This window comes from Arvicola amphibius, chromosome 9 (assembly GCF_903992535.2).
Source record: "Arvicola amphibius chromosome 9, mArvAmp1.2, whole genome shotgun sequence".
Classification (NCBI taxonomy): Eukaryota; Metazoa; Chordata; class Mammalia; order Rodentia; family Cricetidae; genus Arvicola; species Arvicola amphibius.
Genome location: NC_052055.2, coordinates 37,610,329 through 37,637,663, shown reverse-complemented (window position 1 = coordinate 37,637,663; position 27,335 = coordinate 37,610,329). Strand labels below are relative to the sequence as shown.

General features: G+C 49.6%; 1 protein-coding gene across 1 annotated transcript; it reads left to right on the top strand.

The window, feature by feature from the left end:
• The first annotated feature begins 343 nt into the window (after positions 1 to 343).
• Positions 344 to 26,852, top strand: Tab1 (TGF-beta activated kinase 1 (MAP3K7) binding protein 1). The gene is made up of 11 exons (XM_038341933.2): positions 344 to 409; positions 12,254 to 12,390; positions 12,730 to 12,883; positions 13,836 to 13,922; positions 14,350 to 14,488; positions 16,618 to 16,731; positions 17,695 to 17,806; positions 19,931 to 20,075; positions 22,151 to 22,373; positions 23,316 to 23,472; positions 25,254 to 26,852. Exons 1-11 carry the CDS (start codon positions 377 to 379, stop codon positions 25,459 to 25,461), a joined length of 1,509 nt encoding a protein of 502 aa, XP_038197861.1. The 5' UTR covers positions 344 to 376; the 3' UTR covers positions 25,462 to 26,852.
• Positions 26,853 to 27,335: the final 483 nt, after the last annotated feature.

Here is a 27,335-nt window from a genome sequence, read left to right as displayed (position 1 = left end):
AGTTTGGTTTCCTTTGGCCTCCACCATAAAGTCAAGAGGTCACCCAAGATTCTTGTAAACCGAATCATTCGCTCTTCCCTCCCCCATAAAGCGCCTTAAATGGGATCTCAGGATCCCCAACTCAAAGAAACCTGGAGAAAGCGCGCAGAGAGATGCCAAGGAATAAGAAAGTGGACAGCGAAGGTGCTACGCATACTTTCCACTGGGGGCGGAGGGTAGAAAAAACACGCCCGCGCAACGCTCCTCTGCTGCACCTCCTCCGCTCCGCAGGGGGCGCTGTGGATAAGGGGGTGGTGGTGGTAGGAACACAGTCGGGGCCGCTCTAGCAACCCACTTCGCTACTCGGAGAGACTGGCGCGCCGCGGGGTCCTCCAAGATGGCGGCGCAGAGGAGGAGCCTGCTTCAGAGTGTGAGGAAACCGACCGGCTCTCCGGGCTGGGAGGGTTGGGAGCTCGGGTGTGTCCTCGCTGCAGGAGCGGTTATCTTTAGATGGTAGAGTGTGGACCCCTCGCCCCAGAGATCAGTGGGTGCTTGCAGCGCGCCCGCGACCCGTGCGAGGCTGGCGACTCGCCTGTTCTGCGCGTGCGCACCGCAGGCCGAGCCTTTGGGGGTCAAGGGCGCCGGGGTCCTGCGGAGTGGGCTAGTCCTGGTGCCGGAAGGGGACGTGGCTCCGCGGAGCGGGCCATCCGGGGCGCGGACACGGCTAATAATAAATAGCCCCGGTTGTGTAAGGCGCGTTGTATCTCAGGCATTGTGTGGACCTCTTCACGGTCGTGAGCTTCGCAGCAGCACCAGCAGATAGCTAGGTACAACAGTTATTTCTGTTTTCCAGATGAGGAAACCGAGGGCACCCAACTGGTGAGCGGCAGGGGCAGAACTAAAATCAGTCTGCCTCTACAAATACCCGCAAGCTTTAGGTTGCTCAAAGAAGTGATGTCTTGGGGTTTTGGTTCTGCCACCCAGTTCACCAGATCCCCTTACTCGGGGTCCCTTCTCTAAGGTGAGAGTAGGTAGGATGTCGGACTCGGTAGTCTGGACCTCCACGGGTCTGACACAGTCTTCCAGCCCCTGCATCGTTCTCACACGGGCGCAGTTACGCAAACATGGTAGCCGCACAGAACTTTGACTCTGACGGAACTGACAGGACGCTGGTCCCCTAGTCGTGGTACTCTGTAGGAATTGCCTGTGAATGATGGGCTAGGTTGTGGATTCCTTGAAGACAGGGACTTGTCACCTTTCACCTAGCGTGTTGACTCCACCGTTGACCGTCCTTGCATGCTAGGTGCTTGGTCGGTGTTTGGTTTGGAGCTAGGCCTTGGCTTTACAAGGATGAGGGGAAATAGCACTCCTGCCCTTGAGGGTCCGAAGCGTGAGAAGTGGAGGGAGAATGATGGCCTTTACTATTGCATGCCTGTGCAGGCTTTTGTACAACTCTGGGAGGCCTGGCTTTCTGCTTTGTTAGGTCCCGGAGGGGCAAGGCCCTTGTATAAATGTCTCCATTGTAGAAAGCATCCCAGGAACAGTGATATATTGTGGTCCCGAGAGAAAGAGGGGCTGGAAAAAAATAAAAGTAAATGATGCTTGCTAAGGAGAGAATAGTCACCTGGGTCAGATAGCTTCTCTGTCTGCTAGATGTGATGGGGCCCAGAGAACTCCAGCTTGGGGAAGGTAGACTTTCCCCAGCACTAGAATGGCTTCGCTGCTGGTGGACTTAAAAAAGGGGGTGGGGACAGAATAGCTTTTAACACATAGTATCTTTTTTGTTTGTTTATTTTTTGAGACAAGGTTTCTCTATGTAACAGCCCTGGCTGTCCTGGAACTTGCTCTGTAGACCAGGCTGGCCTTGAACTCTAGAGATCTGTCTCTGCTCCTCACTCCCCCCAGTACTAAGATTAAAGGCATGCACCACCACTGTCCATCTAATTTAATTTTTTAAAAAAATTCTACATGTATGAGTATTTTGCTTACATGTAAATGTTGTAGGTGCACGCCTGGTGCCTATGAAAGCCAGAAGAAGGCACCGGTTTCTCTGGAAATGAATCCAAACAGCTCTAAGCTGCCGTGTGGGTGCTGGGAACTAAACTTGGGTCCTCTGGAAGAGAAACACGTACTCTTACCTGTTAAACCATCTCTCTAGTACGGAATTTGGTTGATTGGTTGTTCTGAGACTCAGACAGTAATGTAGCATTGGCTTGCCTCCAGTTCACTACTTAGATCAAGTTGGCCTTGAACTCAGAGATCTGCTTGCTTCTGTTTCTGGAGTGCTGGGATTAAACACTACATCACGACACCTAGCGAAGAAAAGTGTTTTTTTTTTTTAAGATTTATTTATTTATTATGTATACAACATTCCTTCCATGTATGCATGCATGCCAGAAGAGGGCACCAGACCTTATTACAGATGGTTGTGAGCCACCATGTGGTTGCTGGGAATTGAACTCAGGACCTCTGGAAGAGCAGTCAGTGCTCTTAACCTCTGAGCCATCTCTCCGGCCCCCAGAAAAGTGGTTTTAAAGAAAACTTTAGAATAGTGGGTTTCAACCTTCCTAATGCTGCGGCCCTTTAATACAGTTCCTCATGTTGTGGGGACCCCCCTAACCATGAAATTATTTTATTGCTACTTTGTAACTAATATTGCTACTGTTGTGAATAGTAATGGAAGTATCTGATAAGCAGGATGTCTGATAGCAACTCCTGTGAAAGGGCCGTTCAGCCAACAGTGGGGCGAGACCACAGGTTGAGAAAAAGCTGCTTTAGAAGAACCCAGCATATGGAAGGCAGAAGCAGGCAAATCTCTGAGTTCAAGGCCAGCCTGGTCTACAAAGTGAGTTCCGGGACAGTCAGGACTGTTACACAGAGAAACCCTGTCTCAACAACAACAACACAACAACAAAACCCAAAACCCAGTCCTTGTGGCCTGGAGAAACCAAGTCTCTGATGGCTCAGTTCTCCCAATCCAGAAGGACTCCCTGGAGAATTGATGCTATTAAATAAACTGTCAAAATACTCCCAAGTTTGGTAACACTCAGCTGTGGGGCTCTGCAAACACCAGGGCCTGCAGAGTCTGCAGAGTAGAGCAAGAAGGGAAGCCACTTCGACAGGCGTAGCTGGGGTTGGTTCAAACTTCTAGAGTGTAACTCTAGGCAGTTAGTTTATTTTAGATATATATAAGTACAGTACAACTGGAAAAAAGATTCCTGGTGACAGTTATCACAATCATGCTCAGGTGTGACTACTCTTACAGAGTCCATAAGAAGAAGTTCTGCTGACTGAAAAGCAATGCTCAGGACAAAGGTCTAGGGAGGAAGAGTCTGGGACCAACAATAGTCTGGAGAGTCAGCTGTGGCCTGGCCCTGCAGATAGCACAGGTCACCAGTCTCTTAGTACATCCGCTCTCAGCTTTCCAGGCAGAAACCGGTATACAGCCTTTCCATTGAAGAGACAACCCCGCGTGTTTAACGTTCCTGGTCCCTAGTGCTCACCTGTGAGTACAAGCATCTTGTGCCCTCCTCACTCAACCACAAACTTCTACCTTCAGTGCTGCTGAGAGTGATCCCCTGAAGTGTCTGTGAGTGTTCCTGCTATGGCAGGCGTCGTGCAGGTGCCGGGGACACTGCCCTCCTGAAGCTTCTGTTGTAGTGACGGAGATGGGTGGTAAACAGCAAGTACAGATTATGTATGATTTAGTAATAGCTAGTGCACGCTAAGGTCCAGAAACAGTAGGGCAGGGGCTGTTTCCAACAGGGTGGTAGGGATAGTATCTCAACATTTGTTGAGATAGGGGCGGGGATGTGGGAGAAGATGAAGTGTTTGAGAGCCTGCCCTTTTCAGGAGTCGCCAAGGAGGCTAGTGTGGCTGGAGCACCTTGGGGAAATGATAGCCGTGGTCTGAGGTACTGTTGGCTTAGTGACTGCTGTAGCCTTCAGATTCTGAGTGGCTTCAGCAGGGGCCTGAGGACATCTGACTTTTGGTTAGAGAAAATTTGGGTTAAGAGTGGAAGCCTGGGGCCCGCTGAACCTCTGGCTGGTGTGAGGACATTGGTTTGTCCAGGATGATGGAGTTGGTGGGAAATAGCAGTATGGCTGCCCTTTAGAAACAGCCGTTGTGATTACTGGTGAATGGAGTTGCCTGCAAGGTATGTGATGGATAGAGAAGAGCCAAGGACTCCAAGTGTCGGTTTGAGCATCACCTGTGCTGTGGGTGAAGTAAGGAGTGCCTTTGGAGCTGGGAGAACTGAGAGTTTGGTTTGTGACTGTGGTGCATGACTGTAATACCGGCTGCTCAGGAGGCTGAGTTGGAAGGGTCGCTTGAGACCAGGAATCTGAGGCCATCCTCAGCAACATAGTAAGATGATGTCTCCAAAAATATAAAAAAACAAAAAAATGAGTTTGAAAAAAGAATGTCAATCTGAAATCATTTTTAGACTTGGATTTGTCCTGAGAAATTATATATTTACTAAATCATAGGTGCTACCTAAGATTTTTTTTCTTTTGGTGTACCTTAAATAAGTACTGGGCTGGAGGGTTTACTCTATCGGTAGAGTGTTTACCTAGTATGTGTGAAGTCCTGGGCTTGATTCCCAGCACCTCATAAAACAGCGTGATGGTACAGGCCTGTAATCCTTGCACTTGGGAGGCAGAAGCAGGAAGGTCAGGCTATGTGAGACCTTGTCTCTAAACAAATTTGTCCACTGAAATGAAAGCATTTATTTTGGAAGAAGAAAAAAAATTCAGGGTTGATGTATAGCTCAGTAGAAGAGTGTTTGCCTAGCGTGCACAAGGCCTCGGGTTCCATCCCAACACTGGGAAGGGGATAAAAAGGAGGAAGTCAAGTTCACCAGGCATCAGGAATGAGGTCTAGCTGCTGTGCTGGTCCGCAGAGATCATACCACAGTTACTAGTAGACCTTTGAGCATGTATCATGGAGTCTAGCAGCAGCAGAGAGAGTATTTGATGGAGGCTCTAGAGGGCAGTGGGAGCCTGGAGTGACTTGGCCTCAGAGAAGTGGGTCACATAGGAGGTTTCTGTGAAGAGAAGAAACTGCTGTCCCTTACCCTAAGCCATCTTCCCCAGGGCATTGTTCTCCCTTCCAAGCTTCCTTTTGGTCTCTTTAGCAATGGACTGCTTTCACCACAGAACACTCGGCCTTTTCATACCATAATTTGATATTCATGCTGTGGCCTGAACTGGGAATGGGGCTTTGTCTACTTGTCTGCCTGGGTTTTGAGATGAGCCCGGGTGGGGACAATTATGTACTCCTTGATTTCGATAAGAGTACATGAGAATTTGAGGAACTCATGCTTAAATAAACATGCACATGTGTGTGAAGCACCTAAGGCTATACATGCAAGGGTTACTTTTCAAACCACAGCTGACTTGTAGGAGGCTCCTTCTCAAAATCAGGCTGGGGTTAGGTCCTTTGAAGTGGCCTACTCTCTTAGCACATTTTCTGTTGAATTTTATGAATAGTTCTTTTAAATGATGGAGGAGTCATGGTGTGTGTGTGTGTGTGTGTGTGTGTGTGTGTACACGGCTCTGTACTAAGGGCTTAGAGTGTGAAACACCCCCTTCTCAGCTTCCCCAAGGCTAGCGCCCCCTGAGCTCACGGGCCTGGCATTTGGGGACGTGGGAGAGAGTATGCATCAGTCAGTACAGGGGCGGAGGAGTGGGTGGTTTGTGTGAGGAGCAAATATGTGACCTTTCCAAAAATTGTTGAGCAGTGTGGAGGAAGGATGGGACTTGGCAGACGTGCTAATAGAGTCGCTGGGGATGCTGCTCATGGATAGTCCCTGGCAGAACAGGAGAGGAGTAGGAGAACACGCTCTAAGCTTGCTCAGCCATAGCACAGCAAGAGCGCTTCTGAGTGGGTCAGTAAAGTCAGAGGACCAGATACTCTCTGACTCATACTGGCTCAACCTCCTGAGTGGGTCAGTAAAGTCAGGAGGACCAGATACTCCCTGACTCACACTGGCTCAATCTCCTGGCATTCTTTGGCTACTTGCTACTAAATCAGTGTCTGAGACCCAAGGCCACTGGGCCTTTCATTGAAGGAGTACCCTTCAGGAGAAACTGCCCATGTGTCATAGGGCCTGAGACCCTTAGGAGACCACTGTACTAAGGTTGAAACTATCCTGTACTACTAAGAAAGGGCACATTAATTACCTTATAACACTGTATCCAGGAGTAATCACACTTGAGTAATACAGGCCTTCAAATAGTCAACCATTTAACAGTGCAGGCTGTAGCATGACAGTGGCCAGAGGCCCCATGTTTAGTGACCTGAGAGTGGAATGCCCAGTACTCATGCTGCAACACTGAAAGCAGGCTCTGGGACCTTAGCAGTGTTCTCCTGGAGCCTGTGTCTCCATTATGAGGTTTAGTATGTGTTGGAGAAGCAACAGAGAAATGGTGATTGGGAAGGCATTTGATTTTTCACTTCCCTTCAGACTTCAGATGTTGGCAAGAGAAGGTTCAATTTTTTTTTTCGAAACAGGGTTTCTTTGTATTTGTTTTTTGAGACAGGGTTTTTCTGTAGCTTTGGCGCCTATCCTGGAACTAGCTCTTGTAGACCAGGCTGGCCTCGAACTCACAGAGATACACCTTCGTCTGCCTCCCGAGTGCTGGGATTAAAGGCATGAGCCACCATTGCCCGGCTCAATTTGACCTTTTTATGCTCTCAATACTTTTATGACATTTGCTGTTCTCTCTCTCTCTCTCTCTCTCTCTCTCTCTCTCTCTCTCTCTCTCTCTCTCTCTCGACTTGTTGGGCAGTGGTGGTTTACACCTTTAATCCCAACACTTGGGAGACAGAGGCAGGCAAATCTCTGTGAGTTCAAGACCAGTTTGGAATCTACATAGTAAGTTCCAGCACTGACTCCAAAGCTACATAGAGAAATTCTATCTTAAAAAATTGTGTGGGCTGGAGAGATGGCTCAGTGGTTAAGAGCATTGCCTGCTCTTCCAAAGGTCCTGAGTTCAATTCCCAGCAACCACATGGTGGCTCACAACCATCTGTAATGACCTCTGGTGCCCTCTTCTGGCATGCAGGTGTACATGCTGGCAGAATACTGTATACATAATAAATAATCTTAATAAATAAATCTTAAAAAAACCTAGATGATGGGGTTAGAGAGGTGTCTCGAGTTAAGAGCCCTTGCTGCTCTCTCAGAGTCTACAAGCAATGGCTTGAGTAGATTCTCATTCTTTGTCTTCTAGATACTACTGTAAGTCACACTGGCTTTCCACTTAGCATAATACTGAGAAAGTTTGCATTCAAAACAAAGTCATCTGAGAAAGAAACTGACAGTTTAAAGATAAAATTGGAAGTAGCGTCATGGCTTTTAGATTGATCTCAGCGTTTTGGCTAAGGTCAGATGTAAAATTGGAAGTGTATAATGTATTGAGGATGGCCTGTGCCTGACATGGCCGCTCTCCCCAGGTGGGTTGGAGCAGGGACTTGGGCGTAGGTGAGACTGAGAAATACAGACAGGTGAGTGTTGCCTCTCCATGATTGTTGGGTAAAATTTGTTTTTATCTCACTAGAAAGCCAAGGCAAACTGGCCAGGAACTTACTGCCTAACGATGACCAATGTAAAGTAAGTGGGACTGGGCTTAGCAAGGAGCACTGGCATTAGTTGGCTTAAGGATAATGCTTATCTCTGTGACTGGAGCACGGAGACCAGAAGCCTCTTCGTTTGAGGCCCCCAGTGTAACAGGCTTTGTGAGTGAGGGGTGGATGGGGTGCATGAATGTTCTGTAGAGGTTAGAGGACAACTTAGAGTCGTTTCTCTCCTACCATGGGGGTGGATTCTGGGGTTCAAACTTTGGTCTTCAGGCTTGGAAGCAAGGGACTGAGCCATTTTGCCCGCCCTGGCTTTTCTTTTGTTGTTGTTTCAATTTTTGTCTTTGTTTTGTTGAGACAGGATCTCTCTACGTAATCCTTGCTGTTCTCAAACTTACTCTCACTCTCTAGACCAGGCTGGCCTCAGACTCAGATCCACCTGCCTCTGCCTCTGCCTCTGCCTCTGCATGAATGTTCTGTAGAGGGAATGAGTGTGGAGACATACCATATTCATGGGTCAGAAGGCTGGTGCAGTGGAGATGCCAGTTCTCCCCAGGCTGGCCTGTAGATTTAAGTAGTCGTAATCATTTATTCATTTATTTCTGAGACAAGGTCTCACTGTGTAGTTCAGCATGGCATCAAACTTGTGATCCTACTGCCTCAGCTTCCCAAATGCTGGTTTTGCAGGTGTGTACTCTGTGCCTGGATTCCCAACAAGGCTGTGTGTATGTGTGTTGTGTATGTGTACAAAGTCATCATAAAATTTTTATGGAAAGGCAGAGAAACTAGACTAGTCTTGGGAAAAACATACAGTAAGGGAAATTCCGTGGGTTCTGCACCTCAGCTATTACATTATGATTCATAATGGTTACAGAATTACAGCAACAAAAATAACTTTATGGTTGGGGATACCATAACAAGGAACTGTATTAAAGGGTCACTGTATTAGGAAGGTTGAGATCCATTGCTATAGGTGAATTTAAGACTATATCAAAGCTGGAGAGATAAAATGTTCATCACAGAGATTAACAGAACAGAGTTCAGAAACACAGCAGGATGAGGTGTGATGGGAACTCAGTGGAGGAAGCTGATCTTCAAAAGTGATGTTAGAATCATTGGCCACCCTAATGTAGGGGGACATTGACCTAGAGCTGCCTGCTACAGAAATTAATTCAAAAGAGGTCTTGGGTGTAGGCGTAGAACTGTAAAATTTGGCCGGGCGGTGGTGACGCACGCCTTTAATCCCAGCACTTGGGAGGCAGAGGCAGGCGGATCTCTGTGGGTTCAAGACCAGCCTGGTCTACAAGAGCTAGTTCCAGGGCAGGTTCCAAAGCTACAGAGAAACCGTGTCTCAAACTCCCCACCCCCCCAAAAAAGAACTGTAAAACTTCTAGTGACTGTGAGACTCTCATGGCCTGGGCTGCTCAAGGAGCCTTTGGATATGACTCTAAAAGCACAACCCATAAAAGGAAGAAATCAATAATAATGGAAATCATCAAAAGTTTAAGTTTATCCTCCCAAAATCAGTATGGGGTAAATGGAATGATAAGCTACTGACTTGGGAAAATGTTTACAAGTCATATAGTCATCAAAGCAGTGTGGGGCAAAATATGTAAAGAATTCTCAGAGCTCTGTTGTTAACCCAGTTTAAAAGGAAGCGTAAAATAAAAACAGTTGCCAGAGGGGACCTGTGGGTAGCAAGTGAGCACCTGAAAAGATGTCAGTGTCATTAACTATTAGGGAAATGCAAATTGCACCATGAGGTCAGGCATATGTTAGAGTGCTGAGAGCAGACCTAGTGATGACCATGATGCCGTCCACTTGGAGTGCTGGCTGCTGGCAGGAGGACACATGGCACAGCTGCCCTGGAACATGGTTTGGCAGTTTCTTCTAACTGAGAATGGCTCAGTGGTTAAGAACCCTTGTTGCTCCTCCAGAAGATTTAAGTTTCATTCCTGGCACCCATGTCCAGTGACTCACCACGCCTCAGGCTCTAGCTCCCTCTTCAGGCTTTCAGGAGCATCTACACGTGGGGCATTTAAAGTAATGAATATCAACCTATCTTTGTCCTATTTGAGACAGGGTCACTGTACAGCTCTGGCTGGCCTGCCTCCCAACTACTGGGACTAAAGGTGTGTGTACTATCATTCCTGGCCCAATAAAGAAATTTACAAGAAAAAGAGCTAAACATTCATTTATTTGGACCTGGTGCTTTTATTTTTTATTTTTTGTATGTATGTGTGTGTAGTACATGCGTGTCAGCCTTCCAGTAGATGTTTGTGACCCAAGCAGCCCGAACCCTAGGTAGTTACCAGAAGAAATGAAAAGTTACACTCAGATAAAAACTTGCACGTGAGTGTTGCCCAAATGTCCTTCAGAGGATGCAGGGATAAGCAGGCTTCTCCATGGTCCATCAGTGGGAAAGGAAAACTACACAGTGCTGCGGTAAAGATGAGCAAGCTATTAATGTGTACAGACACCAGTGTGGCTGAATCTCAGGGGCAGCACGCACGAAAGAAGCCAGCCTTACAGGGTTATACGCCACATGCTTTGACAGATGCTGTTCTTAAAAAGGCAAAACCACAGGATGGCAAATAGGCCAGTGTGCCAGCCTAGGGTGGGTGGAACATTTGAAGTGTCGGGCATTCTGTGTCCTGACTGGAGGTAGCAATACAGATGTGTAGTGTATCAGCATGACTGCGTACCCAACCAATGACATCATTTTACTCCCTGATCATTTAAAATAAAATAAACTCCCATGCCCAGTAACAGTTGCTCCAGGGCACTAAGTACTGAACAAAAGCTTTGAAATAGATGAATGTGGCATAAAAGCAATTAAAATTGGAGGATGTGTATATCTATAATCTGAGTTCTCACTGTGTAAATAAGCAGAAGGTGAGATTTGCCATAGAAGCTGAAGCTGGTCCCATATCTGTTTGGACCAGCCAGCTGAAGTGATTTTACATTTTTTTTTTTTTGGAGACGGGGTTTCTCTGTGTAGCCGTGTAGCCGTGACTGCCCTGGAACTTGCTCTGTAGACCAGATTGGCCTTGAACTCAGAATACCTGCCTCTGCCTCTGCCTCTGCCTCTGCCTCTGCCTCTGCCACCTCTGCCTCCAAGCGCTGAGATTAAAGGCATGTGCCACCACCACCCACCTGTTTTTACACCTTTTTTGAAGATCATTACTAGTAGCATGTAAGAAGTTGCATCTGGTGGTCATAATTTTTTAATATTTCAATAAAACCTTACAACTTTTTCAGGGTATTTTATGTGCATGAGTGTTTTGCCGCATGTATGTATGTGTACCTGGCATATGGTACTTGCTTTCTGGACCTTGAGATAGCCTTCCCGTGTGTCTTTAATCTATGCTGTCTCAGTCTAGGCTTCAGATGCACATGGAAGGTGCTTTTGGGAACCTCAGGGCACACTGGCCACTGCTTGTTTACCTTAGCCAGGCCCTTCTGTCCATCCTCCCTCACTGCAGGATGTAGAATGTATAATTGAAGCCTTAAACAAGACCAAGTTCCCTAGCTGCCAGAGGGGCTTTTCTTAGTTTCATGGCATATGAGCCTGAAGACATGGCTGATCCCATCTTCAGATAGTCCTGAGTCCTGCACTCATAAGGACTTGCGTTGGGCTGTTTCCTACTGCTGGGTCTTGCTTACTAATAAGTCCTACATCCAGAAAGAAAGGGGAAGAGGAGGAAAGAAAAAGGAAATACACATGCTTGGGGCCATCTCTAGGAACCTTACAAAATTAAAAGTTGCCTGGCATTAGTGGCACATGCCTTTAATCCCAGCTCTCTGGAGACAGAGTCAGGCCTGATCTACAGGACAAGTTCCAGAATGGTTAGGGCTATACAGAGAAACCCTGTATTAAAAAAAAAAAAAAAAAAAGAGTTGGGATATTTAGGCCAAGATTTGGACTGTGTGTGTGTGTGTTATATGTGTGTTTGTGTGTAAATGTCTGCAGTGATTGTGTAAAACATCCTGATTTGAGATCTCGTGGGATAGTATAAAAGTCAGGTATAGGCATGAGAGATGGAACCAAGGTGCAGTATGAGTACACAGCCATGACCCCTGAGTCGGCAATCCCAGCAGACCTGCCTAACAAGAGAAAGGAAGTACACAGGCCTTCAAGCTGTAGCTATTGGAGGAGGAAATGGAAGGGGCACAGGTGGAGGCCTCCACACTAGGAAGAGTGACAGACTGATTTGCAGGCTTGAATTTCTGATGGCCAGGTCCTCACTACCTTCCTGAGAACATGTGTGGGAAGCTGTTTATGACGCAGACAACCCAGGCTGCACACAGGTCAGGCATTGTGCCGGCAGAGCATACGTTCTGCAGTTGGTTTCCTTTGTGCTGCCCAGCCCGAACCTTTGTGTGAGAAGTGTGGCCAAAGAGTGTCCTATGTGTTACACTAGCATTTCCTGCTTTGTAGTGAGCTCTCTCTGAGAAGCCATGCTGAGCTTTCCACTTGGGAATGCTGCAGTTTTAGGATTCCTATGGGAACCAGTTTGTAGATAAACCATAAAAACAGGAAGCCTTTTGTAAGTGTCTCTTCAGAGAAGCATCTTTTCCCAGACATAACCGTCTTGTGGGAGCCAGGCCCTACTTTGTCCTTGTTGGAGAAGCAGGAGCAATGGGATCTGGGGACGATGGTGGGCTTTCACAGTTTCCTGATGTTTCCCAGGAGCAACAGCCAAGCTGGACAGATGACTTGCCACTCTGTCACCTCTCTGGAGTCGGTTCAGCTTCCAACCGCAGCTATTCTGCTGATGGTAAGGGCACCGAGATCCACCCTCCAGAGGACAACTGGCTCAAGTTCAGGTATGTGTGACATTGCTGTACTGGACAGAGAAAGTCAGTTCATGAGCAAGAAAAGATAAAACTGTCTTGACACTACTGTGTTCAAGGGTTGCCTGTGGGAAGTGACCACTGCTGTGGTCTTTTCTGTGTCTAAGCCAGGGGCCTGCTATGGTATAGGGATGGAGTAGACTAAGAGGGGGAATTCAGCAACCAGGTCATTTTCCTAGTTAAATGATGACTACCATGTGGGTACCCCATTGAGTGCCTGTAGCCTTTTCTGCCTTTAGTCCCTTCCCAGTTCCTTCTTCCCCATCACCTTCATGCCTGGTCTCAGTCCTCTTCCTGCCCTCCCTCTGCTAGAAGTGAAAACAACTGCTTCCTATACGGGGTCTTCAATGGCTATGATGGCAACCGGGTGACCAACTTTGTGGCCCAGAGGCTCTCTGCAGAACTCCTGCTGGGCCAGCTCAACACTGAACACACTGAGGCTGATGTGCGGCGGGTCCTGCTGCAGGTAAGGGGATTCGCCTGGCTGTCAGTGGCCTGTTCTGCCTGTGTGTCCTCTCTTTCCTGGCACTTGGGCCCTGCAGCTCTAAGTATGGACAGGTGATCTGAAGATTGCCTGCATCTCCATCCCCTGCCAAGGATCAGTTCTAGGTACAGTTCATGGAAGCAGGGGTTCCTTGCCCCCAGGAGCCCAGGACAGGCAGGCACAGCAGTTTTTCCACTGGTAGCAGGGCTGACCTGGGAGGAAGCTCACTGGGAGTGGAGAATGGAGGCCCTGTGGGGATACGGTCCTTAGGCAAGTGGTCAGGTGCTCTTTCTCCAGTGCTGACGGCACCCGACATGCTCTGCACCTCTCCCCACTCCTGTTCTGGCCTGCACCTCACTGGCCAGGCCTGGGTTTCTTCTATTGTCTGTTGGGATTTCCTTCTCCCCAGGAAGGCTTCTTGGTCTTTGAGAATTGCCCCAACCTTTTCCTGTTCTCTGTGGCCGCAGGGCTCCTGGCTGGAGCTTTGCAGAGGCTGTCCCAGGAGGAGCTTTCTGCTTCGCCATTGTCCAGCAGGTCCTGCAAGGCCTCTTCGCCACTACAGACTCATTGACCAAGCACCTCTCTGGGCCCAGTGTTGGGGGTTGATTTTCTCACTTCCCATGAACCCAAATGTGCAGCACTGGAGTTTACACCCCACCGTCTAAAGCACACAGCCTGGCCCTTGCTCCTGCCTCTCTGATTCCTGTGCAGGCTGCCTAAGTACTCCCTTCTCCCATCCCACAGCTAAAGGTCTTCGTCAGACAGTGAACAGAAAAGCCCACATATGAGGCAGAAATGATGTGTGTTACTTACCCATGGTAGATCACAAGATCTACCATGAATGCTGTGGATCTGTTACTCTCCATAGGGACATCTTAGCAGGAGGTGATGGTATTGTTTGAGCCAGCCCTTGCCTTGCCCTGTGTCCCTTCAGGCCTTCGATGTGGTAGAGAGGAGCTTCCTGGAGTCCATTGATGATGCCTTGGCTGAGAAAGCCAGCCTCCAGTCCCAGCTGCCAGAGGTAATGGTCTATACTGCTGGGTGCCAGCATTAATCCTCTGTGTCGCTTGCCACCCTTGGGCACAGCAAGGTCTGCAGCAGGAATCTTGAGACAGTGTCCTGATGGGGAAGTTGGGGTGGCAGTGGGAGTATCCCTGTGGGGACTCTCTGAGTTTCATCCTTGGATGGCAACAATAGATGGAAGGAAAGGCCTTTCTAGGTTCTGTGATCTGGCTCAGTCGAGAGCCAGGATCACCTTCAGGCTGCCCCTGGTTAAAGCACCTTCCTGGACATCCTACAGGTATCCAGCCTGGCTGTGTCTTTGCTGATAATCTGTCTGCCTTGGCTGCTCAGGGCCCCTGCTGCTTTATCTCAAGGGACGGAGAGGATTGGTTAGATGGTCCTCGAGCACCTGCCCTGCTCTGATCTTTCTTGATGATGACTTGCAGGGTGTACCCCAACACCAGTTGCCACCTCAGTATCAGAAGATCCTTGAGAGACTCAAGGCACTGGAGAGGGAGATTTCAGGAGGGGCCATGGCCGTTGTGGCTGTCCTTCTCACCAACAAGCTCTACGTCGCCAATGTTGGTGAGCCGCCCACCCACCCCGTGCCAGTCTGCTTCTGTACAGGCATACCCTGAGCTTCCCAGGGTTGTCGGCCGCTTTCCCCATCACTCTCTTGTTTGTGTCAATCCTAGATGAAAGGCAAACAGAGGAGGCAGGGGTAGGTGTCCTCTTTTTGGATGAACTGCATCCATTTTATTTTTGTTTTTAATTTATGTGTATGAGTGTTTGTCTACATGTATGTCTGTGTACCACATGTGTGCCTGGTGCTTGTGGAGGCTATAAGTGGGCATCTGATTTCCTGGAACTGGAGTTAAAGATGGTTGTGAGCCACTGTGTGGGTACTGGGAATAGAACTGTATTCTTTGGAAGAGAATTCAGAACTCTTAACTACTGAGCCATCTCATTGCGGGAGGTGGGGCAGTCTCTGCAAACACCAGGGCTAGCAGAGTAATGATCAGTCCATGTGAGGCAAGAAGGAAATCCAGTTCAACGTGATTCTGTTGTTGGTGCAAACTTGTAGAGCAATGTTCCCAACCTGGGGTCGAACAACCCTTTCACAGCGGTTGCCTAAGACCAGCGGAAGACATAGATATTTACATTATGATTCATAACAGTAGCAAAATCAGTTATGAAGAAGCAGTTTTATGGTTGGGGTCCCCACAACGTGAGGAACTATATTAAAGGGTCACAGTACCAGGAAGGCAGAGAACCCTGCCCTAGAGTCTGCGACCAGGCAGTTTATCTTGGGCATATTTAAATACAGTACAGTTTAGTATAACACAATCCTGTGTGCACAGTGAGGCTCCTTTTCTTTTTTGAGATAGGATCTCTCCTAGCTGTCCTGGAACTCACTATATAGACCAGGTTGGCCTTGAACTTAAAAGAGATACCCTGCCTCTGCACCCGACTGCTGGGATTAGATTAAAGGCATGCACCACCACACCCAGTGAAACTCTTTTCTAAGTACATGTCACTTCCATGAAGATGTGCTCCATAGATAGGCTACATATGTTAAGGTCTAGGGGAGAATCTGGTGCGATTTGGGGCATACAGGTAGCATAGAGGTCACCTAGGCTATCAACCACTTTGGTACTGTTTGGAGGAACCTGGGAGAGCTACAGGCAGCCTGGCCCTACAGATAACACAGAGGTCATCTAGGCTGTTAACCAGCTCCATTCCCAGCCTTCTGGGCAGAAAACAGGTTATTTATCTCTGCCTTTGAAGAGACAGCCCTGCACATTCAACATTCCTGGTTTCCCTAGTGCTTATCTGTGAGTGCAAGAACCTCTGTGCTCCCAACACCTCCAGTCCCATGGCCTCTTCTTTTGGAAGAAGTTACATGGAGTGAAGGCCTGCTCTGCACCCTCAAAAAACAGCAGGAAACTGGGTGATAGGGACATTTGGATTTAAGGCCAAAGGAGGAGCCATGAGGGGACCCAAGAACCTGTGCAGGTTGCATGTCACTGTAAGGACTGTCTTTCTGTTGCTGTGAAGAGAAACCATGACTGCAGTAACTCTTAGAAAGGAAACGGAAACACATTCAATTGGGGTGGCAGGGAGCATGGCAGCCTTCAAGGAGACATGGTGCTGGCTACATCTTGATCAGACGGTAACAGGAAGTGTTCTGTCTCACTGGGTGGTATCTTGAGCATATATGAGACCTCAAAGCTCACCCCCACAGGGACATACTTCCTCCATCAAGGCCACCCCTATTCCACACCTATTAGTGCCATTCCCTTTGGGGCCATTTTCTTTCAAACCACCACAAGGGTTTATGGTGACCCTGACTCTCCTCCTCCTTCAAGATTTCCTTAGGAATCAACTTGCAAATATAAAAGAGCTGATATCAGTAGTTAGTGAGCCACCACGCCCGATTCCAGCCCCCACAGTTACCATCCTGTGCCAGTCTTGTTTCATCCAGAGCCTCTTATTCCCAAATTGTTTGAAAACAATCACATGATGATCTGAAGACTTGGTATGGGTCCCTAAGGACTCAGTCCTGTGAGCTTCCCTCCTGACTCAGATGTCCTCGCCGGCGATTTACCCCCGTCTGAGCCCCTTGGTTTGTGCCATCTGCTTGTCTTCCCTGTTGGGTCAGTGGGTCCTGTTTCTCCCTCTGCTTAATTAATCTTGATCAAATTGTGCTGCAGGTACAAATCGGGCACTTCTGTGCAAATCTACAGTGGATGGGTTACAGGTAACACAGCTAAACGTGGACCATACCACAGAGAATGAGGATGAGCTCTTTCGTCTTTCCCAACTGGGTAAGTAGAGTAGGCTGGGCTCTGGGGGACCTGTGGGAACAGGGGACAAGCTCCTGGGCTCCCTCTGTGCCTACCTTTGGTAACTGGAGAGGGAGGTACATGCTAGAAGGACAGGGCCTGTAGCCAGGGCTGGATCTGCTGTTGGACAGCCTTGGAAACCTCCATCCGTGTGCTGAGGGTGGTGGTAACATCGTCTTCAGAGAGTTAATGAGTGTAAACTGCTGCTCAGAGAAGTACCTGACACACAGTAGGCACATATCCCTGTTCCCGAGAGAGAGTAGGAGAGCAGAGATGTCGTGCAATCCCACTGTCCCCCTAGCCCTCCCTTTCTTCCCAGCTCTGCAGACATGGCTGCCTTCTGGACTTTGGGCAGAGGCAGACAGGACTGCACTGGCTAGTGCTGCAGCGCCTGCAGGGAGAGGCCTCTATTAGAGCTCCTTTTCTCGTTACTATAGCAGGTACCTGACAGAAGTAGCTTAAGGGAGAAAGGGCCTTTTTGACTAATGCTTTAAAGAGTACTGTCCATCATGGCAGGAAAGCATGGTGACAGAGGATTCTGTGACAGCCGATTATTAAATCTTAGCAAATCAGGAAGAGAAGGGACCAGAGCTGGTTAGCCTACACCTTCCAGAGCCCACTCTCGAGTCCTCCTCCAACGACCCCATATCCAAAGGGTTCCATAACCTTCCACAACAGCACCAGCTAGGAACTAATCGCTGAAACACGAGGCCATGGGGATATGACACCTTCAGACCACAGCAGGGCCTGAGTCAGGGATGTTCTGTGAAGGTTGGGGCTGAGAACAGTGGGGCACGGGATTGTTGTACCCTGTGGTACCCTGGCATCGTGTTCATTTCCTGATATTTTGTCCTCACTCACCATGCGTATGGACACCGCACCGCCGTCCCCTTTTCCTCTTCACTGCGGAGAAATGGGCCTGTTGAATTGTCCTCTCTCTGGTAGGTTTGGATGCAGGAAAGATCAAGCAGGTGGGTATCATCTGTGGCCAGGAGAGCACCAGGCGCATTGGGGATTACAAGGTCAAATATGGCTACACTGACATTGACCTGCTCAGGTAGGTGGCCATGCCTGCAGCCCCAGCCATTTGTGAGACCAGAGGACCTGGGATAAAAACAGATCCCAGGCTGCAGCGGTGGCAGGGATGCTATTTGAAAGTTCAGGCCCAAGGAGATACTTTCTGCCTCCAGAGAGCGGGTGTAGAGTGGGGCCTAGGCCAGCAGCAGTCTGGTCCTGTGAGCTAGGCCCACAAGGGTCAAGGAAGGAGCTGACCAAGTCTAGGGCAGCAAAAGTGCCACAGAGCCAGGAAGGAGAATCCAGTGATATCATGAGGTACCAGCATGAACAGGAAATGACAAGACCAAAGGGCAAGGTAGAGCTGGGGGTGTGTGTGTGAATCATCCATTTCTTTCTGGGCCATTCCTTCTGGGTGCTATCCAAGTCCCCATGGCAGTAATAGTCCTGATGATTCTTTGTCTTGTCTAGTGTGCTCACTCCTTATACATGACCTCTTGTTCACCTCTTACTCGGGCCCCCTAAAATGGGTGTTGCCTTTAATCCCAGCACTTGGCAGGAGGATCTCTGTGAGTTCAAGGCCAGCCTGGTCTACAAGAGTGAGTTCCAGGACAGCTAGGACTGTTACATAAAGAAACCCTGTCTTGAAAATAAAAAAGATGGGTGTTGTTATTACACCTCCTACTCAGGCCATTATCCCACAAGCGTGTCCATGAGAGGAAACTGAGGCATGGAGTCATCCAGGACCCTGGCCAGTCCTAGCACTGGTGATGGACCCAGGCAGCCTGAATTTGGAGCATGAGTCCTTCACCTCTGGCTAGCTCTGGTGAAGACCCTCTCCCAGGTGCCTCTGTGGTGTCGGTCCAGCATTGTGTCACAGTCAGAAAATGTTACCAGGCTTCCTGGCTCAGTTAACTCCTCCCCCTCCCAGAATCTGAATATCCAGTATTTGAAAGCTTCGCCCCTAGTTTGCAGGGATCTGTTTACTTTATTGGGTAGGAAGTCTGTGACTTAAAACTCTTCAGCAAGGGTGCGTGTAGCCTTCTCTCCCAAGCCAGACTCCCCCCACTGGTAGACCAGAGGCTACTAGTCCCTTATGTATCCCGCCTCTAATGTCTTAGTGCACACACGTGCACCATGTGCTTGTGTGTGTTGTGGAAGGTGCGGTACCCCTTAAGCTTTCCTAGGGCTCTGCCCTCTGTCTTCCCTCTGAACTACTTTATTAGCATCCATCTGACGTGGAAAGGAACAGCTCAGTGTGGTGGGGACAGGTCCATGAAGGTGTCCGCCCTCCACATTTGCCTGGAGCTGCTGTCCTGCCTTGTAACAAACACTGATTCCAGCAGATGTAACGGCACTGAGATGTCTCCAGACTTCCGTCCTCATGGTTTTGTCAAGAATGTCCTCATGGGCTGTATGTGCTAGGGTAGTTTGACACTATAATGATTGACACACATCTGCCATGGTATTATATGGGATCTTAGTTGGAATAGACGCTTATCTTGGCATAGTTCAAGTTATAGCAAGAGGGCAGTTATTTGTTTTTAAATTTATTTTTATTTCAAAATAGGCTCTTACTAGTAATCCAGACTGAGATGATCCATAGGTCATGCCTATGTTGTATTGACTTGGTGACATCATCCTCTGTCACAGCTGCCCGAGTCTGGGAATGCAGGCATTCATCGTGTCAGCCATCTGACAGATGGGTTTTTGAACGGCAGCCTCCCAGCTGGGTGCTGTGGTGGTACCAGTTTGTCATCCAGCACTCAACAGGTAGAGAGGCAGAACCATTAGGAGACCAAAGTCATCGTTGATACATAATTGTAAATCAGTGGAGGCTGCACGAGACCTTATCAGAGAACAAGTAAATAAGTAACAGCCATTTTGATGCTCCATTCCCACCTACCCTGCTGCAGCCCAGGCTGTGGCTGTGGCAGGAAGCACAGAGTGGAGCCCAGATCTGGCATCTGACCTTTGTCTTCTTGGCTTTACTTCAGTGGCTGCCCTCAGGAGACAGGCCCATTCTTCTTTTCTCTTTCCCTCCATCCCTTTTCCTTTTTTCAAGTCAAATGTTTTTTTGTTCTGAGTGTAGATTCTTACCCTCAGCAGACACCGTGCCCCCTGGGAACATTGCCACACAAAGCCTTCCCTGTACTCTCTCTCATAGTGCTGCCAAGTCCAAACCCATCATCGCAGAGCCGGAAATCCATGGCGCACAGCCTCTGGATGGTGTGACAGGCTTCCTGGTGCTGATGTCTGAGGGACTGTACAAGGCCCTGGAGGCAGCCCATGGGCCTGGGCAGGCCAACCAGGTGAGCTGGGTAGGCCACACAGGTGGCATGGAGCATAACAGGCTAGCCCATGGGCAGTATGCTGGTTACCTGGACCCCTGATTCTCAAGCACGGTCATCAGGCATCTTTTTAGGGTTCAAAGCCAGGGCCTGAGGCAAAAAGGGGGAGGTCGGAACTATACTGCCCTGGAGCTTCAGGAAAGGAAGGTCACAGAGTCAGAAAGGACCATGACAGGGCTGGAGAGATGGTTCAGTGATTAAGAACGCAAGCTGATCTTCCAGAGGTCTTGAGTCCAATTCCCAGCAGCCACACCACATGGTAGCTCACAACCATCTCTAGTGAGATTTGATACCCTCTCCTGGCATAAGGTGTACATGCAGATAGAGCACGCATATATAAAATAAATACATTTTAAGAAGAGAAAAAGAAAGGGCCATGATCTGCTGCCCAGAATGCTGCCAGGCTTCAGTCTCGTTCCCCTTCCTACTGGGGCCTCAGGGGCTACCTTTCCCTCCTGTGTGGCAGATTCTCCCTCTGGGGACTATGGAGAGGTCAAGGGTGAGAGGATAAAATTATTCAGCTACTGGGAGTCCCTTATTACTCTACATCTTAGAGATATAAGACAGACAGTAGCCATCAGTGTGACTTCCAGGGTCACAGAGCATTTGTGTATTCTTGAGGGTGCTCGTCAGGTGCTTTAGCACTAAGTTATAGTCACAGCCCATTTTATTTTTGTTTTGTGACAAGCAGTTGCCTATGCTAGCCTTGAACTTGCTTTGTAACCCAGGCAGGCCTCAAACAGCATCCTCTTGCCCTAGCTCCTCAGGCCTGTGTAATCCATAGAACTCAGCTAGCATTTGAATGGTAGTTGGCTGTACTTTGAGCTGCTGGGTGGCCAAGTTCAGATGTGCCTCTCTTTGGTGTGGTTCCTGCACGTGTCTGAAAGCAATCTTTTTCTGCTTTCTTTCTTTTCTCTTCTTTCTTTTCTTCCTTCCTTCCTTCCTTTCTTTCTTTCTTTCTTTTCTTTCCTTTTTTCTTTCTTTCGATGGAATCTTGCTCTGTAGCCTCGGCTAGGGTGAAACTAGTGATGGAGAGCAGGCTGGCCTTAAATTTGGAGTTCTCCTGCCTCTGCCTCCTGAGTGCTGGGGTTACAGGTGTGTGCCATAGCATTCAGTTCTGCTTCCTCTTCTTTAACTGAAGCCTGGCTGTCACCCAATCCCTGTGTTCAAGGTTTCCTGCCTGTTGTATTTTATCCTTCACTCCAGCAGCCTCTAGTTCTATGCCAGTGGTTACCTCCTCATGGAGAAGGTCTAGGGTCCTGTCTCAGGTGGTATGGCTGGCCAGACAACAGCCAAACCTCAAACCTCAGTGCCAGGTCCAGATCCTTCCCCTTCCCTATCCCTATGTTCCTGCTTCCAGGAGGTGATAGTCTCAGGTAAAGGATTTGAGTTGGTGCTTTTGGTCTATTTTTGTTTTATTTGTTCATTTTTGTTCTTTTGAGACAAGATCTGGAACTTGCAGTAATCCCCTGCCTTTGCCTCCTGAGTGCTGGGGTACAAGTATACACCACCACATCTGCTGAGCTTTTGATCATTTGGGTGTGTGTGTGTGTGTGTGTGTGTGTGTGTGTGTGTGTTTCCTTTCCCTTTTGATCTTCACAGTAGATGCCCTGAGAGGCTTCTACTAGATTGAGACAGAGGCCTTGTTGGAGGGCAGCTCCTGAAATGCCTTGTGTGTGGAATAGGTGTTTTCTCCAGGGAAGACGGCATAATCACAGCCTTTACCCGCGTTTCTTAGCAGTCTTCTGAGTGCCCTTGCATCCGTTCTGTTATGTAATCCCACTGAGGTGAATGTTAGCCGTTTAGAGGCGTGGAAGCCAGTAGAGATCACAAGCTCCCACACCTTTTCTAATCAGTGTGTTCCAGATGGATTATCTGGAACAGCTTGAAAGGCTCAATTACAGTTTAACCAGCAGAGACTTCCTTCACCTGCTAGATCAATGATCCCTAAGTCTCCTAAACGGGGCTCTGGAATTTCGGCCCCTTCTCTTAGGTCACCCTGCATTCCTCATCAAGTTCTCCCTCCATACCCCCAGGAGATCGCAGCAATGATTGACACTGAATTTGCTAAGCAAACCTCCCTCGATGCAGTGGCCCAGGCTGTGGTAGACCGTGTAAAGCGTATCCACAGTGACACCTTTGCCAGTGGTGGGGAGCGTGCCAAGTTCTGCCCACGGCATGAAGACATGACCCTGCTGGTGCGGAACTTCGGCTACCCATTGGGTGAAATGAGCCAGCCTACACCGACCCCAGCCCCAGGTATGTAGGCCATGTACTGTACAGACCAGAGCATGTAAGAGGAGCCATGGGCTGGAGGCAGCACAAAGTGGCTGATGAGATGAGCTCACTGCTTGGCAGGCAGGTGGAGCCTGTGGCCTAACCTTGCTCAGCACAGACTGTCAGGCTTGCAGACTCTGAGCTGCATGTCTGTCCTTAGTCCTTTTGTCTGTACGGTGAGGACATAAGACTTGCCCAGGCCACCCCTAAAGTCTTGACGCATGAGCACACCATGTCTAATCACAAAGGCAGGTAACAGAGGTGCGAGCTGCCACCACTGATGGTGGATTTTCTTCTAGCTTGTGCCCTACGAGGATCATGGTCACTTCTCACCCTCTTTAGCAACCCTAACAGGAAAGAGAAGGGCTCTAGCCTGAAAGGATTTGGATGAGTCAGGTGTGGGGACCACTTTGGGCCAAGGAGACATTTCATTCTCTCCCCTTTTCCTCTTTAGTCCTTGAATAAAGTTGCTTGGACAGAGGTGAGACCTTCTGTACATTTCCTTTTCTGATTTTAAACAAGCAAACCCTAGAGCTCCCGCCTCCGCATGAGTAACCCGTGGACACCCAGGTTACTGGAGTCCCTCTGGCCTGTTACTGCAACCATATTTTCATTGGATCAGCCTCAACTAGAAACAGACTACCCCCTGCATCAAGGCATCCATGCAGAGCCAGGCAGCCCTTTCCTTGAGCCGTGCAGCATTTCATTCCCTTCCTGCTTTGATCCAGTGGGCTTCCTTGTTGGAGGGAGGTCCTACTGCTGTTCTGGAAGACCCTGGGCCACCCCAAAGGTAGAGGGCCATGCTGGGGCTTTAGAGGCCTCTTGGCTCTCACATAGCCCTTGTCACTCAAGAGCAACCTTGGGCCTACTACCCTGCCTCCCTCCAGACTGATTTCCATTCCCCTGCTCTCTCTTCTGTTGCAGGGGGCCGTGTGTACCCTGTTTCTGTGCCCTACTCAAGTGCCCAGAACACCAGCAAGACCAGTGTGACGCTCTCCCTCGTCATGCCTTCTCAGGGCCAGATGGTCAATGGTGCCCACAGTGCCTCCACCCTGGACGAAGCTACTCCCACCCTCACTAAGTAAGCTGTCACATTCTAGAGACAGTCCTGGGTACCTGGAAAGAAACAGTTTGCACAACCAAGCCCTAGGGCTCAGTAGGGTAGGATGAGAGGGGCACTGAAGTCTGGAGACCCTGGGGTCTTGGGCCTCTCCAATTCCGTGCCTCTACCTCTGGGGTAGGGAGTCTCCTTAGACACAGCAAGAAGGAGCAGTACCATTAGTTCTAGCAGGTATTAGAATTGGACCTGGGCAGGTGGAGATTTCAGGGTAAAGTGGACGAGGAGACCTGAGAACGGAGCAAGGCAGCTGACTTCATCTATGGGCAACTTCTCTCTTTTTTTTTTTTCCTGTTTTGGAACTTGTAACATAGGGTCATTGGTTTCGTGCATCTGTAGTTGGGGAACATTGCCTGGCCTGTACTGGCTCCTCGGAGCTAATGCTCTCTGTGATTGTCATCGCGGTTTAAAGGGCACTGGGGATGGAAGTCATGGCCTGGGAGGAAGGGCACAGTGCAGACCTGCCTGACAGGTCTATTGGCCACCAGCCCCTTCCATTTCTGTGATTTTGCACCCTGCCCCTACCCTGCCCAGATCCAAGGGGATCTGGTGTCCACACTCCAGCTCTGAACTGATGGAATAGTACAGCTGCCACACCCAGCCCCTCTCCGTGGATAGAGCGTAGCCGGATGTGGCCAATTAGAAGGGCTGGCAGAGAGGAGTGTCCCTGTTTTCCTCTGCCTCTGCCTCTTTAGAGGGCCTCCCTTCTGTCCCCAAGTCTTTGTTGCACCCACATTTGTGGATGTAAGGGTAGACATCTGGGCACCGTGGGTAGCTGCGTGTTGTCCCAGCACAATCAGGGTAGCCTCTCCTCCCCACCAGGCTTCCGCAGGAAACCACCAGCTGTGTCCACAAAGCCGACCAAGCAAGACTTCATGCTTCTCTGTTTAACTTCCTGAACCTCACAGATCTCCTACTCGCCTGACTCTGAGCCTTATTCTGTCACCTAGGCCAGCCTTGAGCTGGTTCAGGACAGCTCAGAGCTGTCACTTAGCAAGCTAATGAATAGCTCCGTGAAGAAAGGAGGGCTATTGGTGGGTGTATCTTAGCAACCAAGCAGTGAACTAGCATACATGAACTCCTAGGTTCAATTCCCAATAGTATTTCCTGGTACCATAGTGTTAAGGGTGCTGGGACAATACATTATGGGCTGGAGAGATAGCTCGGTGGTGAAGAGCACTTACTGCCCTTTTTGGTTTTTCGAGACAAGGGCTCTCTGTAGCTTTGGAGCTTGTCCTGGAGCTAGCTCTTGGAGACCAGGCTGACCTCAAACTCACAGATATCTGCCTGCCTCTGCCTCCCGAGTGATGGGTTTAAAGGCGTGTGCCACCATCACCTAGCTTAAGCACTTGCTACTCTTGTATGGTGGTTCCCAGCACCCATATCAAGTGGCTCACAACCACCTATAACTCCAACTCCAAGGGTCTGATGCTGCCTTCTGGCTTCTATGGGCACCCCTCCACACACAGAGAAAAAGAGAAGACTGTTCATAGTAGAGGCTAGTGCTCCAGCCTTGGGTGAGTTAGACAAGAGGATCAAGCGTCCTGGCTGTATAGCAAGACTCTCAAGAAAAGCAAAGCAATACACTTGCCATTTTATTTATCTCTGAGAGCCTCTGACCCAGCTGGCTTTGATGGGATCTTTGTCAGAGAGGCATGTTACTAAAGGGCCAGTTGTGTCACTAGGTTGGAAGCTGAGGTCCCTGATGTGGCTACCCCAGACTGATTTCCTCCCCTCTTCTGCAGCCAGAGCCCCACGCTGACCCTGCAGTCCACCAACACACACACGCAGAGCAGCAGCTCCAGCTCCGACGGGGGCCTCTTCCGCTCCAGACCCGCTCACTCTCTTCCGCCTGGGGAGGACGGCCGTGTGGAGCCCTATGTGGACTTTGCTGAGTTTTACCGCCTCTGGAGTGTGGACCACGGTGAGCAGAGCGTGATGACAGCTCCTTAGCCCGGCCTCAGAGTGCAGCCTTGGCACGACTCTGGAGGCACAGAAGGCTAGTGTCAAGGCAGGACATGTTCCTGACCTTTGCAGGTGCCATGGAACCCGTGGGCAACTAATCATTGGTGCAGCAGGTTCTGTCCTACGGCTCTGGGTGGTAGCGTGAGTGTGGACTGCATTGCTGGTCCACACAGAAGACTGGAGGCCAGACCACAGGCATCCTTAGACAGAGCCAAGTGTGGAAGCTGCAGGTGGCTGACAAACCATCAAGAGTGCCTCCTGACATGTTTAAATAACAGCAAGAAGCTGTCCTGTGGATCCCATCCACCACAGGCCTGAGAGACACTGCTCCCTCAAGACTGCTCTCCCTGCCTCAGCCTTCCCTGTGACCTCTGCTAGTACCCCTTGCCTCTGGATGGCGATCCTCTTCCCAACTCCCGAGAGCAATTGGAGTGGGGGCCTATCTCTGGGTGTCACTGGAAAAGCCTAGGAAAGCCAGGGAAGCAGTGGGGCCTGGAGCAGCCACAGGGGAGCAGGACAGGGGAGGACCAGAGAGAGCTGGCCAAGGAATGTGAGTCTCAGGCTGCAGGACAGCCAGCTGGCAGCTGACCTAACCCTGGGGGAGTTGGCTTCTTCATAGGGTGCAGATGGTGAGGGCAGGCCAAGTCAGAGAAGCAAATGCCCACCAGCCTTCCTCCCAGCTGGTCCTGGGGAGACTGCTGGGGAGTGCGGAGTGTAACAGCCTTCACGCCACTGAGGACGCTGGTCGACTCTGGGCTCTGCTGAAAGGAGAGGTGAAGATGGCTGTGGAGGGAAGAAGTTGAATCTTGCCCGCCCAGAAAGGCCAAGGGCACTGAGGATGTGGCGATATTTTTGGACATGCAGGGGAAAGATGGCACTGGTCAGGCCCTGAGTTGGACCAGTTCATAGAAGTTTCCTGCCTTTAGTCAGGAGGGCTACCACATGATTGCCCCCCCCCCCCCCACTCTATGCTCAGAGGAGGAAGCAGGCTTTACCTGAGCCCTGCACTCAGGATTGGAGTCCAAGCTCAAAGCTGTGGCCTTGTAACTGGTATTCTGCAACCCCTTCCCCACTGTGTGCAGCTGCTGGACAGAGTGTCCAGTGTGTTTCTTGTAGGCAAAGGCCAGTTCAGAGCACTTCTTGCTCAAATTCCATTTCCCTAAAGTGAGGCTGCTCGCTCAGTGCCAAGGAGAAACTGGGATTCCAAGCAGAGGAGAAAGAAGCCTTCCTTGCTTCTCTCCACTAGAAGTCACCTGTCCTGCAGGCGAGCAGGGTTCAGCTGGTGCATGAAGACTTTGGACAAAGGAGATTCCCTCCCAGGACAGTGGTGCTGTTTGGTCTCTAGAAATAGAACCATGTTCCTGATGTAGTAAACTAAAGATGTTTGTCCTCTTGTCTGTCTCGTAACCCATAACCTATAAACACCCAGGAGGTGGCTGCCACCTGTTCTGCTCAGGAGGTTTGAGAACCAAGCCTGCCAGACTGGTAAGTGGCAGTGCTGGGATCTGAACTCAGATTTCCTGGCTGTCCACACCACTGCCCGCATTCACTGAGCGTGCGTTTTGCCACAGGCCTGCTGTCTGAACTAAAGAGGGCAGTTCTGTTGTCCTCCCCGGGGAGATGGGGGTGGGGTAGGCTCAGGTCAGGGGTCAGGGGCCTTGACCCCCCTCACCGGCTGGTTGGTTTTATTTGGCTTTATTTGGTTGAAGGATATCTTTAGCATGCCTCTCTCTCGTCTGAGGACTTTACTCATCCCTCTCAGGATTGCCTGCCTGTAGGCAAAAACAGCTGTGTCTGCTTAGGAACAAAGCTGGGCTTTGTCCACTGTGGTCACTGGGACCTCCACCCTCCCCTCTGCTGGG